The 13147-nt window shown below is 53.0% G+C and overlaps 1 protein-coding gene across 1 annotated transcript in view; it reads left to right on the forward strand.

Moving 5' to 3' along the window:
* The window catches only part of HCN4 (hyperpolarization activated cyclic nucleotide gated potassium channel 4), a 101454-nt gene that overhangs the window by 72830 nt on the left and 15477 nt on the right, over positions 1–13147 (forward strand). The window contains exons 5-7 of the mRNA XM_021554167.3: positions 9343–9489; positions 10546–10786; positions 12878–13042. Of these exons, the coding sequence (XP_021409842.2) occupies positions 9343–9489; positions 10546–10786; positions 12878–13042 (553 nt within the window). The remainder of the gene's footprint in view (positions 1–9342; positions 9490–10545; positions 10787–12877; positions 13043–13147) is intronic.

Below are 13147 nucleotides of genomic sequence, written 5' to 3' on the forward strand. Positions count from 1 at the left end.
CAGCCATGGGGCAGGGCCAGGCCTGGCCTCCCTCTGAATGGGGCTCTCTGAAGGGACTGTTTGACCTCCAGCCCCAGAGGCAAAGTGAGAAGGGACCTGTCTGTCCCAGCAGTTTCCCATGGCCACAGGGTCAGCAGCAGGATCAGGAGCTGCTCTTCCCTCTTAACCTCAGCCTGGAGTTTAACTCCACAGTATCCTGGCATCTGTTTCCTGCACGTGAGACGCCACCACCACAGGTCCTTCCTGAGGGATTCTGACAGAAAATGTCCCCAAGTGCTGTTGTGCAGTGTGGTGTTGCACCTGAATGGATGTGACAGCTCTGACTGAGAACTGAGCCCGTTCTCACCCAGAGCTCCCTGCCACTGTGCTCAGCTGGGCACAGGGAGCCTTCCCACTGAGCTCATTTCTTCTCCCACATTAGTTTTCTGTCACATCAGTAGGTTGAAAGAGCTTATTTTTGAGCCCAGTGAGTGCCAGAGCTGGTGCAGGAGCTGGTGGAGGGGGTCAAGGACAGGAGCAGGGGTACAAGACCCTCTGCAGCTGTTCATGGATCAGCTCCAGCCTTTCCTTCATCGCTGGTTGCAGAATCCCCCAGGCTGTGTAACTGTGGCTCACATCAGAGGAAAACTGTTCCTTGCCCAGGAGAGGAATAAACTAGCCAGATATGGCTGTTATTTTCATGCTTTTTGAAGGTTCTATTAATTTCTTTCCCTAATCCTGCAGCTCAGCTGGATTAGTATTTCTGTCAAGTCACCACGCTCACCCTCTCCTCCCCAGTGCTCTGTAACCTTGAGGCTGGGGAGGGTGATGGTGCTGCTCTCTGCAGCTCCTGGGAGCAGGGCAGGGACAGTCAGCCCCCATTGTGAGAAGTGATCCTCACTTCCACAAATTTAAAAGGTTTATTAAAACCTTACCAAAAATACAACAGATGACTGAATAGGGAACATATTACAGCACCAGGAGCAGAGGATCTTTCCCACCATGTGCTCATCCTTTTAACCCTTCAGCCCTCCCGAAGTTCTGTCCATTGACTCCTTCTTTGCTGCCCAGTGGTGGAGATCACTTCTGACACCTTGATTGGAGGTCAGCTGCTGCCACAGCAATGAGTGACCCTCCCAAATGTCCCAAACCCAGCCACCCCTGATAACAACACAATGGGGGGTGAAACTCAACTATAAATGTATAAACCTTCTCTTAACATATATATGATATTTGCCTTTTCATTGTGAGAGTCCACCATCACATTACCCATCTATCCCAGTCGGGGTCACTGTCCCATCCCAGCATGTGCAGGGAGGCTCAGCTCCCCAGGTACACCCAGAGCAGGCCCTGCAGTGATGCCTTGGAAAGGCTGACCTAGAACAGACCTAGACTGAGCTACAGAATAAAGTAGGGATTTATTGAGAAGCCTCAATAGATCCACCTTGGGCAGCACAACCCAAAATGGTCACCACAAAATGGACAACCGGTCACAGGGTCTCACACTTTGATAAGTTTTGGCCCATTTGCATATTGGAGTTAATTGTCCAATTCCAGCTCCAGCCCATGCAATCCCACCCTGCTTGTCTTCTCTCTTTGGTCCGTGCTGTTTGTGCTCTTGGGGCTGAGATTTGGATCATTGGTCCTTGGTCCCAGCCAGAGCAGGAATTGTTTTGTCTCCCTGCTCTGTGCAGAGAGCTCACCAACCCCTGACATGAATCCCAGACCCTCACACTAAGGCAGAACAGAATGTGAAAATACAAAAGCCAAAGCTGAGGCATCACTGAGAGGCAGGGCTTGCTGCTGTCAGCACTGCAGAGCCCAGTAAAGCCCTAATCTCTCCTTCCAGAGCCTCATGTCCCCTCAGGATCTGCTCTCCTCACTCCTTCCTCGCTCCTCCTCCTCCCTGAGCAGTCCATGCAGTGCCTCTTGTTCTTAAAATGCCTCTTGACTCTGGGTAGGGACTTGCACTTTCCCGTGCCATTATCCTGAAGCAGCACGTGCTGCAGCAGGATTGCAGGGGGCACTGAAGAGAGAATCACTTCAGAAGCCCTGCAGAGCACTGCCATCACCCCTCAGCCCCTCACACCTCTGCCCAGCCCTTCTGCCCACAGCTCATCCCTGCTCTGCCTACCCCAGCACTTCATTGTGCAGCTGGAACACTTCTGTCAGCACCCTGAGCTCAGCAAAGAGAAACTGGGGAAAGTTTAGTCATGGAGAGGCTGAAATAAAACAATGGCAATGTTCTATCCCTCTTGGGGGTGCTGGACCAGGATTTGTTGAGGGGGAATCCAGACAGTGCCCTTGGCCTGCCCAGTGCTCTGAGAGCTGGGGACCTGTCCTGGGGCTCAGGCAGTCCTTGCTCCTTCTTGGAGACCAGTATAACAATAGTAAAATAATAATTTCAGTTTCATAGTAAAATAGTAATTTTATTAGCAACAAGTTTAAAGGGTGATTCAGGCTTTTTTATGGTCCACGAGGAAACTGTGGAACTCACAGCTCCAGGGTGCTGTAGAGCTCCAGAGCCTCATTAACCTCAGAATATTTAGACAAATTGACTTGAGGAAAACCTTTCAGGTATTGCTGAGTGCCCAGATGCAGATCCAGATCTGCTTTGTCAGTGGGCAGGAGCTGGAGTCCTCCTCCTCCTCCTCCTGCAGGCACCTGGGGCAGAGGAGCCCCCGCTGCCCTCTGTGGGTTTGGGCTGCTCCCCATGAGCTGTGCAGGGAGCTGGGGGCACTCCTCCTTCCTGGATAATCCCACCAGCCTGGCACTGTGCTGCTGAGCACCCCGTGCCCACGGAGCTCATTAACCCTTTGTTGGAGCTGTGCTGGTTGCTGGGGCTCAGGGCTGGCTCAGCAGGGGCACAGACACACTGCGGTGACTCTGGCAGCGGGCACACACTGCCACAGTTCCCACTGCTCCCTGCCACTGAGCTTCACATCCTCTGCCAGTCTGGGCAGGGTTGGAAGGGACATTCCCGAGAGGATTGGTCACCAGGAAGTTCTCAGGGATCGTCCCCACATTCCCTGAGCTCAGAGGCATTCTGGACGATCTCCTCCTGAGCCAGCACCCATGCTGGAGGTCAGGGAAGCTGCAGAGCTCACTCACTCCTTGGGTAATGTGTGTGAAGGAGAGGGCAGGGAGTGCAGCACTCCAGAAATTAAAGGTGTTTGCAGCACTTAATCAAATGCAAAATGTAATCAAATTTCCTAATTGGAAAGAGTTTGGAGAGCCTGGCTTTATCCTGTCATGCGTGCACTGAGTTTTTGTTCCCTCTGTGCAGAGATGGACTGAGCACTGTTGTGTCCCACCTTACTGTCAATCCAAACACCCTGGGTTGATAACAAGGCTGATAAAGGATGGTTTCAGTGGTTGTGTCAGGGCCCTGCTGTGCCCTGGGCTCCCAGCACTGCCCCAGGACAGCTTTGCTGTTCTGCAGTCAGGGGGTTCTGGCTGCTTTGCAGAGTCAAAAGAATGCAAGAAACAGGCAATGGGGTGTTCATCTCAGCCAGAAACTCAGAAATCATGTCAGTTGTTTTAGGTTTATTTAATCCTTTCCCTGAAAGAATCCTGGGTTGGTTATAAAACAGAAATGTTTGTTTAATGAAAACCTCATGGCTTCTTTTCAGAATGTCTTGTGGTGCAAACTGCCTTAACCAGACCAGGGCTGAGCAGTTGCTGCTCTTGCAGGAGCATATGTCACTGGTGGACTTTAACTTGGCTTACCCATTCCTGAGAGGAGGCCCATTCTGAGGCTGTAAAACACATCAGAAACAGTGGGGTTACAGCTCAGATTGTCACACCTCCACCCTGGCCTGGAAGGCAGACAGGTCCTTCTGCCCTGTGACCACCACGTGGAACCTCCCTGCCTTGGCAGCTCTTCCACCCAGGGAGGGGTTTCAGACCTCAGTATCAGACTGGGAATTCATGTTGGCACTCGAGCTGTACATAAATAAATAGATAAATAAACTGAAGAGCTGATGCTGCAGCACAGAGCCTCCCCCAGAGCCACCTGTCCTGCTGCTCTCAGCAGTGCTGGTCCCTCACTGCACACTCCCCTGCTCCCCTGTCCCCATCTCCAGCCTTTGGGGACACTTTTCACCTCATCTCCCCCACTTCTGCTCTTCTGCAGAGAGTACTGCTGGTCCCTTTGCCCGGTGCCATTCCAGATGTGTGGCTCCAGTGACCTGGCATCTCCACAATGTCCTGGGACATTTCTAAAGATGGACTGACCATGGCCAAAAGTGCCCTGGTGCCTTATGGCAGGACGTGGCCTCTCCAGCCCAGCCAGGCATTCCCTTCAGGGGCCATTCCCAGGCTGTTCCATAGCCATGATGTGCAGCTTTGGCCATATTGCATTCCCTTGGCAGGCACAGGATTAGACCTTAGGGCTCAGCACCCACAGCATCTCATGCAGAGGGATTTGCTTTGAGAACAGCATCTGCTTTCCCCAGAGCCCCGAGCAGCAGGGATGGTCAGGGGCAAACAGGGGTTTCATCAGGCTCATGATTGATCCTGCTCAGCCCAGTGCCACCTCCCAGCCCAGAAATGGGATTGTCCAAAATCCCTGCCTGAACAGGAATGGGGTTGTCCAAAATCCCTGCCTGAACAGGAGCTGATGGGAGCGAGGGGAGGCAACTCACAGCCATCCCCAGTGCAAGGAATGTCGGACAAAGTGGGAGAAAATCTCCAGGAATTGTCTACCACAGCAAGAGATCAGGAGCCTGACTCTGGCTGAGATAATTCCCCAAGGTACTGTGCAGTAATGGAAAAAGTGCTCAGGTTTCCCAGGGGGTGACATTTAAAAGTCATTTTCTGGTGGAAATCTAACAAAATGAGCACCATGAGCAAGGGCCATGGTACAGGAATCAATGAATCCAGCCTTTGGAAAGGCTCACAACCAGGACATCACATAGAACTCTTGTAAAACGTAGGTAGCTCCCAAATTTTTGTTACAGAACTTCTGTTGTTCCCTTAAACCCTCCTGCAGTCTGTGACTCCATGAGAATGACCATGTGGAGTAAGATGTAGGATAGAATGGATCCTGAGGGTGGGAATATGAATGGCTTAAGAGAGAAAAAACCCCAGAAGTCAGCATTTCCTTGGGTTTGATGATTCCTGAATGCTGGGGAGCTGCACTATTTGACTCCTAATCAGAGATGAGGGAGAGGAAACCAAAGATCCCAGAGTGTCCTGTCAGCACCCTCCATGTGGTGAATCCCATGAGCTGATCTTGTCCCTGTGGGGCACTGATCCACTTGGGGAGCCTCAGCACTGGACAGGGTGGCTCTCACCCCAGCCTTGGCAGGCACCACCATCCTTCCCCGAGCTGAAATGCTCCTCTGGAGCCTCCCTCTCCTTCCACAGGTGCCTCTCTGGTGACTTCTGTGGACTCCAGCTACGGAGATATTTGTGACTGGGATTAAACCTGGTGCCCACAGTGGTCTCAGGCTGATCCTGGAAGGATCCAAGCAGTGCCAGAATCGTGGAATGTGCAGGGTTGGAAGGGACCCTCAGGGATTGTGGGGCCCTGCACGGGACACCCCAACAATCCCCCCTGTGCCTGGTGGCTTCACCTTCAGAACTGGGGCAAGGAAAGGGTTGAGGCTGCTCAGTGATTTATCCCTGCAGAGAGAGGAGGGCTCCTGGTGGATATTGAGGGCATGGAAAAAAATCCTCAGTTCACTTTGGCTGTGAGTGGCAGAGCTTTGGTAGAAGGGGAGGGAAGTGGTGAGAGAGGAGGGAAAGTGGCCAGCTAGAGAAGGAAAAATCCTCGGCTGGATGCTTTCCTTTTGATATATTAATACCTCCTTCAAGGGCTATTTGAGGAAAAACAGACTTAAGAAAATGAGCTGGGATTTAAATGGGCTCGATTGTCTTCAGAGAGATTTCAGTAATTCCTAAATGAGTGTTTTTAGTTGAACTCAGAGAGGCCACTAAGCTCTGAGCACAGGTCAGGCTGGGGACAGGCAGACAAGTGGGAGGCTGAGCAGATGAGGAGGGGGAGGGAGGAGGGGAAGGGGCTGTCAGGGGGGCCTGGCCACAGCTGAGAGGCAGCAAAGGGACACCAAGTGGCTTCAGAGAGGGCCAGCTGAGTGTGGCATCATCTGCCTGACCCCACAGGAGTGGGGCCTTCAGCAGCTCCAAGGGAAGGGGGAAAGCCCCAGTGAATCTTCAGTTTCTCAGACGTGGAAAGAAGGGGTTGATGCTTTCAGTTCTGACCCCATCTCTGCACAAGGGAGAGCTGAGGACACCAAAACCCTCATGGCTGAGAGGAGGGAGCACCAGCAGAGGCAGGAGAGACAAGATCTCCCTCTCCTTAACCATGACAGAGAATGATGGTTCCTTATTTCACTGCTTGCTTTTATAACCCTGATTTCCATTTGCAATGGGAAGCAGCACCTTTATTCATGGGGAAGTAAATTTGTCCTGTTTTCCCTGGGAGCCTTATCTGGGGACAGCGGTGACAGGGGACTCTGACAAGCCCTGGGGACACTGCAGAGCAGTAATTTATTGCTCTTTGTTGCAAAGCCATAAATCCACATTCAGTGGTGAATAAGCAGAGTCCCAGTCACCCCATGCAGCCCGTGCTGGTGCATTTTTGGAGCGTGGAGATGATTTTCCCAAGGAGCAAAGGGCAGTAAAGGTGGACAGCAAGTGCCAGTGGAGGAGAGGACAGGGGCAGGGGCAGGTGGCTGCAGCAGGTGAGGACAGACACCTGGTGACACTGGTCACTGCTCCAACCCAATCACTGCACTAAAACTGAGAGCCTAAGGGGACATTTTTGGCAAATCATTTATTCAACAAAAATGCAGCATTAAAGCAAGCGGAGCTGTTTGTGGATTTTAGATGAATTTAATAAACCTGAGTCAGCAGAAGCTCGTGCCTAATGATTTCCCTTTCCATGGTGAGAGTGCCACACATCCTGTGCCTGGTTTGCCAGGTCCCACGGGTGGCTCAGGCTGCAGTGCCTCTCCAGTGGCAGGAGACAGCTGTGGTTAGATGAGCCAAAACCCCTGAAACCTTCTCTTGGAGCACCATAACCTCCAAAATTCTTTTTGGGTGAGGTGCCCACAAGGGAGGTGATATTTTCCACTCTGCTGCTGCTTTCCACTTCCTTTCCCTCCCTCACTTCCTCGGGGCACCCAGCACATCCTGTCCTGCCACAGCCAGTCCCTGCAGAGCCTGAGCCTGAGGGTGACAACGGGCAGGGCCAGTGCCAGTGGGAGGTGGGGACTCCCTTGCCTGTGGTCAGGCTGGGGGGATCAGGAATATTTCCAGGCAGTTCCTGTGCTTTGGGAATGCCAGGAAGCCCCACCTGGGCTCCTTGCAGTGATGCCCTCTCCTGCGTGGGGCAGACAGAGCTGGCAGTGCCAGCACAGGCTGTCCCTGAGCAGGACCCGGGGCTGTAAGGAGCACAGCTTCACTACCCAAGCTCTCCTGCACTCAAGGGACATCCAGGGACAGTTTATCAGGGAGAGAAGGGGAAACAGGGCTGGGAAAGGAGCAGCACAGTCCTTTTGTCAGCAATCAGCGCAGTACACACTGAGGATTGTGTCCTGTAGTGCCACCAGTGAAAGGAGCGTGACCATTCCCTGCACACACCTTGTCCTGCAGCACCTGCAGGGCAGCAGGACCCTGGCACAGCCCTGGCCCTTGGGGAGGTGTTCTTTACTCACAGAAAGCACCAGCCATCCCCAGAGCTGCTCTGCCATCAGAGCGTGCCCTTTATTTCGCTGGAACCGACCCCGTGGGCATGCGAGCCAGCAGGTGAAAAGGGGATGGGTCAGGGTGAGTCCTTGGGGCACAGGAGCGAAGGAAAGGGGAGGAAAGTCCTGGGAAAGCAAAGGTTCCATGGTGCAGGGTGGGCAGGAGCACAGAGGGGAGCAGCAGCAGGCTGGGCACTCAGCTCCAGCACAATAACCGGGCTGGGGATCCGGGTGTGCCCCTCTGCCTGCTGTGAGTGCACAGCCAGGGCAGGTCCTGTGCCTGCCCTGCTGCAGCCCTGGGGCTGCACCCCTGGGACAGCTCTGGAGCCCAGCTGGCCACTGGCCTGCTGTGGAAAATCCTTCCCTGGCTGCGGGTTTGTGATTCACCCTAGGCGAGAGCAAAAGGAACAGGCTGCTGCTGTGCCACACTAGTTTTTATTCTGTATTCTTCTAAGATCTTCCGAAGGTGAGAGTTCTAAGGGGATACAGTGGTATGGTAGCAGTAGTGAAACAGCAAACCTGAGTGGGATCTTGAGTAGGCAAGTAGCTAGTAAGTGAGCAGGAAGGGTCTCTAGCATATAGAAGTAGAGGTTAAATATGATTATAAAATAATGAGTTTAATACAGTTTTTCTTTTTTATCTAATCATGCCCTAATTCTAGTGGTCGTAAGATTTTACACAACTAGAGTATTATTCAGAACTACACATGGGAACACTATAGCTAAAAAATGTGAACAACAGGTTAAGTTTACCTTTTGTCTGGGACAGGGTAACCTTATGGAAATACCACTACTATGGTAGAATTGTGCCAAAGAACAAAAAGGCCTCTGCTCTCTGCTGCAGCTTTTTAGATACTCAAGGTACTTAGTATTAAGTCTCTACTAAAAGCTACAATCTATATTTCCATTCCAGTTTGTGCCTTCATATATCTCAGTTTCTCTAGGGGTTTCAGTTCAGTCCTGGGCCTGGATTTCTTTCTGGGCCTCTGCCCTGGGGGGCTTGCATTCCATCACCCGGGGTGCTTGGTCTCTGCTGCTCCCACCCTGCACAGTCCTGTTTGCTGGGAGGACACTCCCAGCCAGGCACTCCTTCCTCAGCCCTGCTCCAGCTGGGCCCCCGGGCAGGTAATAATTAGCAGTGACTCCATGTATTACAGCAGGCTGGTTAATGATAACCTTTATTAAGAGATTGCTCTTTTATAGACAGTTACAATACAGGTTGACCTAATTGGTCCTCTAGTCCGAACACCATCACCATTGGTTAATTAAGAAACCACCCTTTGGTAAACCTCCGTAACACATTCCACATGGTCACAACAGCAGGTGCAACAAGTGAAGATAAGAATTGTTTCTCATTCTTTTCTCTGATCTTCTCACAGCCTTTTCCAGGAAGATGCTTGGGAAAGTTGTGTTTCTCTCTGTGGTGCCACAGGCTGCTCAGCACTCAGGCAGTGAGCACAGGGCACCAGCTGAGGATGAGTTTAAAGGTTAAACCAAGGGGCAGCCATCAGGGAACATGGCACGCTAGTCTGAACTCCCCATGGATGGCACTGGCCCTCGCTGCTGCTGCAGGGGAAGGCAGCAGGGCCAGCACGTGCTGCCTGGGAGTTTGTGGCGTGTCCTGTGACAGTGCCTCGTGTCTCCCTGCTCAGTACAAACAGGTGGAGCAGTACATGTCCTTCCACAAGCTGCCCGCCGACATGCGGCAGCGCATCCACGACTACTACGAGCACCGCTACCAGGGCAAGATGTTCGATGAGGAGAGCATCCTGGGCGAGCTGAGCGAGCCCCTGCGCGAGGTAAGAGTGGCAAGGCACTTCCCCAGCACCTCCAGCAGCTCTGCAGCCCCTGGGCCAGGGGCTCAGGAAGCTCCCACCTCTTGTATTTGGCTAAAATTTGGCATGGAGCGCTGGCTTCATCCTTGGAGCCTTCAGCTGAAGCCTGGCAATGCAGGTTGTCCCTGGGATGTCACCACTGTGTCACCCACCAGCTCCAGAAGGGCCTGCCTTCTGTCTTTGTCCCCCAGCAATGTCCCTTCATGGGAGAAAGAAGAGCTGAGCAAGTGCCAGCCTGGATTTCAAACTAGTTTTGCTGAAGTCTCAAAGGGCACCCCTCTGAAAACCCCTATGGGGAACACAGATGCTTCCCCAGCTCTCTCTCTTCCTGCTGCAGTTACCCCTGTTCCCATGGAGTGCTGTGCTGGTTGATGGGCTCAGCACCACGTCCTGAGTGGGAGCACAGAGCAGCTCCTGAGCTGGCACCCTGCGAGTGACACAGAGCCCCGGGGGAGGCTGTGCTGGGCTTTCTTCAGCTGGGCTTGGTGATCCAGCCTCTGCCCAGTGTCACCTATGCCTGGTGACACCTCTGCCTCCTCTCCTGACACTGTCACCATCTGCCCGGGATCATTCTCCTCCTGGGCACATTTGTGCTGTTTAACAGCTCATTGACAAGCGAGGGCAGCAGAGAATGAGGGGCTGCCACGGTGAGTTATGACACCTGCCCAGAGAGGAGCCCTGGGCTTTGTCAGACAGCATTTCACTGCTGCTGTGCTCCCTCACAGCCCAAGGTTTCCTGCAGAAAACAGGAATGCTGTGTGTGTTTGGGAGGTTTGAGTGCTGTCCCTGCTCAGGGGAGGCAAAGGGGTGAAGGCAGTGAGCATGGTGCTGGCTCCAGCACTGCTCTGAGCCTCCAGAGCCCATCCAGCCTGCACCAGGGCAGCCAGACCAAGCCACAGCCAGTTTATCCCACTTTAAATGCATAAGCCAGGTGGGGGATCTTCACAGCTCATTAGGTGTTGACTAACCATATGTGTGTCCTCTCCTCATCCTCTCTCTCCTTTACACCACACCTCTCAGGAAATCATCAACTTCAACTGCCGCAAGCTGGTGGCCTCCATGCCCCTGTTTGCCAACGCAGACCCCAACTTTGTGACGTCCATGCTGACCAAGCTGAAGTTCGAGGTGTTCCAGCCTGGGGACTACATCATCCGGGAGGGCACCATCGGCAAGAAGATGTACTTCATCCAGCACGGCGTGGTCAGCGTCCTCACCAAGGGCAACAAGGAGACCAAGCTGGCCGATGGCTCCTACTTTGGAGGTGCGTGCTGCCGCTGAGCTCCACAGCCACAGCACTGCTGTGCTCAGCCCTTCCTGATGCACGTGGCACTGAGCCCAGCACCTCCTCCTCCATCCCTGGGCAGCTTCCCACACAGGGCATGCCGCAGGGTTGTTGGATTAGGCCCTTTTCTGACCCAGAGATGGGGCAACTGAGAGGTGGTTTAAAAACTTTTATTCCATTTTTAGTCTCATGTGAAGGGTGAGACAATGCAGATGTTATAATTCACTCCATCACAATCAGAAACCCACTATTTCCTCATTACATTATAAGTGTTTCTGCCTATCAGCTTTTCTCACACCATGCTGTAAATGACTTAAAGCCAATCATCCAAAATGCATCTTCCATAGTTCCATTTCTCCAAAGTATCCAGTCTTGTTTGCAAGGCCATCCTGAAACTTGCTTCTGGTTCCATTCTCTCTCAGCAATGTCTGTCCTATCCCATGGCATTTCTAAGTTAGCATTTCTTATCTCAAGGTTTGCACACAGTGTGAGTCTTCTGGCAGGCTTGGAGAATTCCTTACAAATCCATTTCCTACACAGGGAGAGGTGACTGGTGGGCACTGCAGAACCTAGGTCATAAATAACAGCAAAACACAGCAGGGAAACTTGGTTCTTGCAGGTTCATTTCCTTCTGACAGATGGGTGAAGCTGAGAACCTAAAGGTAAAAAACAACCCGTTCTCAATTTTCTGCAGGCACATTCCTACTCCTGCTGTCCAGCTTCTACTGCTGGATAAACACAGAGGGAAAAACTGTCCCTCATCTGCCCTGCCTGTGGCTCAGCAAAGTGTCCTGGGGGTCAGCAGGCAGGCAAAACGCACGAGCAGCAGAACTCTGGAGCAGTGGGACCAGCAGGAGGCTGGGAAGGATTTGGGGCACTGCTCTCATGAGAAGCACAAAGCCCTCTCTCCTGTCAGAGCCTGTGCAGAGCTCAGCCCCAGACAGGCAGGTTGCAGGACAAGCTCTGAGTGCACCACCTCTGATGATCTGCTGAGGGGAGGCAGAGCAAAATCTGCCTTGCCTTCCCTTCTGGGAGGCCTTTCCTCTAAAAAAAAATCCTGTTATGCATTTCCCACACTCCTGTTTCCTGTGGAACAACCTGTCTGCACCTCACTTGGCTATTGTGCAGCCTGGCATTTGGAGCTGGGGGGTTGGAGTCAGGATACCCTGACTGCCAAATGGGATTAAACTTGCCCATGACATTCCATCAGAACTCCTCACACATGTGACACTGTCTCCTAAGCATCATTTCCTTGGGAAAGCAGCCTAGGAGCACGCTGATAACCTTGTGGTGCTGCTGAACCAGGGCTTTGGGTAGGCTCAGCATCAAGCCAAGGAATGGTGCAGGAGGATCGGCACCCAACACACACGGGGAGCAGAGTGCTGTCACTCTGCAGCTCACACCATCTGTCCTGGAGTGCCTGTCTGTGCTGCCCACACTCTGTGTAAGCAGTGGAAAAGCAGGATTTGGGAGCTCTCTGTTGGGTGTTCAAGGAGCTGTGGTTGAATGCAGGGCTTTGTGTTCAGTAGCCAGCTGAGCACTGAGGAGTGTGTGACAGCAATGCAAATACACCCAGAGCTGGGAGGTGCCACTGATGTGGCTTTCCCTGACAGTGCTCATGGCATAGACATGAAAATATTTCAAAACTGTGGAAAGACAAATGTTCCGGGTACAGGGATCAAAATTACAGCCAAGACACCAAAGGCACAGATCAGCACAAATCTAGAGGCTGTTGGCTTCAATGAGAGCACAACTTGACCTTCTGCTCCCAGTGCCCGCAAAGAGCTGGAGAAACACAACTCCTCCAGTGTGAACACACAGTGCTGCCTTTGATAATCCTCCAGAACAAACCTTGTCTGCCTGACTGGACCAGCAGAACCCCCGGGAGGCAGCTGTGTGTGGCAGCTGGCCCTGGTGCTCTGCAGTGTTGGTGCACGCACAGAATGTGAGCTGTGGCTGCGTTCTCTGCGGGAGGGCAGGCTGCAGGGAGGCTGGGAGGGCCCTGCAGGAGGGCTGCAGGGGTGCTGGTGGCAGTGTCCATGCCCTGTCTCAGCCTCTCTCTGCTTGCAGAGATCTGCCTGCTGACGCGCGGCCGGCGCACGGCCAGCGTGCGCGCCGACACCTACTGCCGCCTCTACTCGCTGTCCGTGGACAACTTCAACGAGGTTCTGGAGGAGTACCCCATGATGAGGAGAGCCTTCGAGACCGTGGCTCTGGACAGGCTGGACAGGATTGGTGAGTACAGGAGGGAGAGTCTCCTTCCTCACCCGCTGCCTTGGCAGCCCTCCTCCAGCCTTGGTGCTCAGTTCTGTGCTGGAGTTGGGAAGTGAAGGGGATCCC

Source organism: Lonchura striata, chromosome 11, assembly GCF_046129695.1.
Source record: "Lonchura striata isolate bLonStr1 chromosome 11, bLonStr1.mat, whole genome shotgun sequence".
In the NCBI taxonomy this organism is placed as follows: domain Eukaryota; kingdom Metazoa; phylum Chordata; class Aves; order Passeriformes; family Estrildidae; genus Lonchura; species Lonchura striata.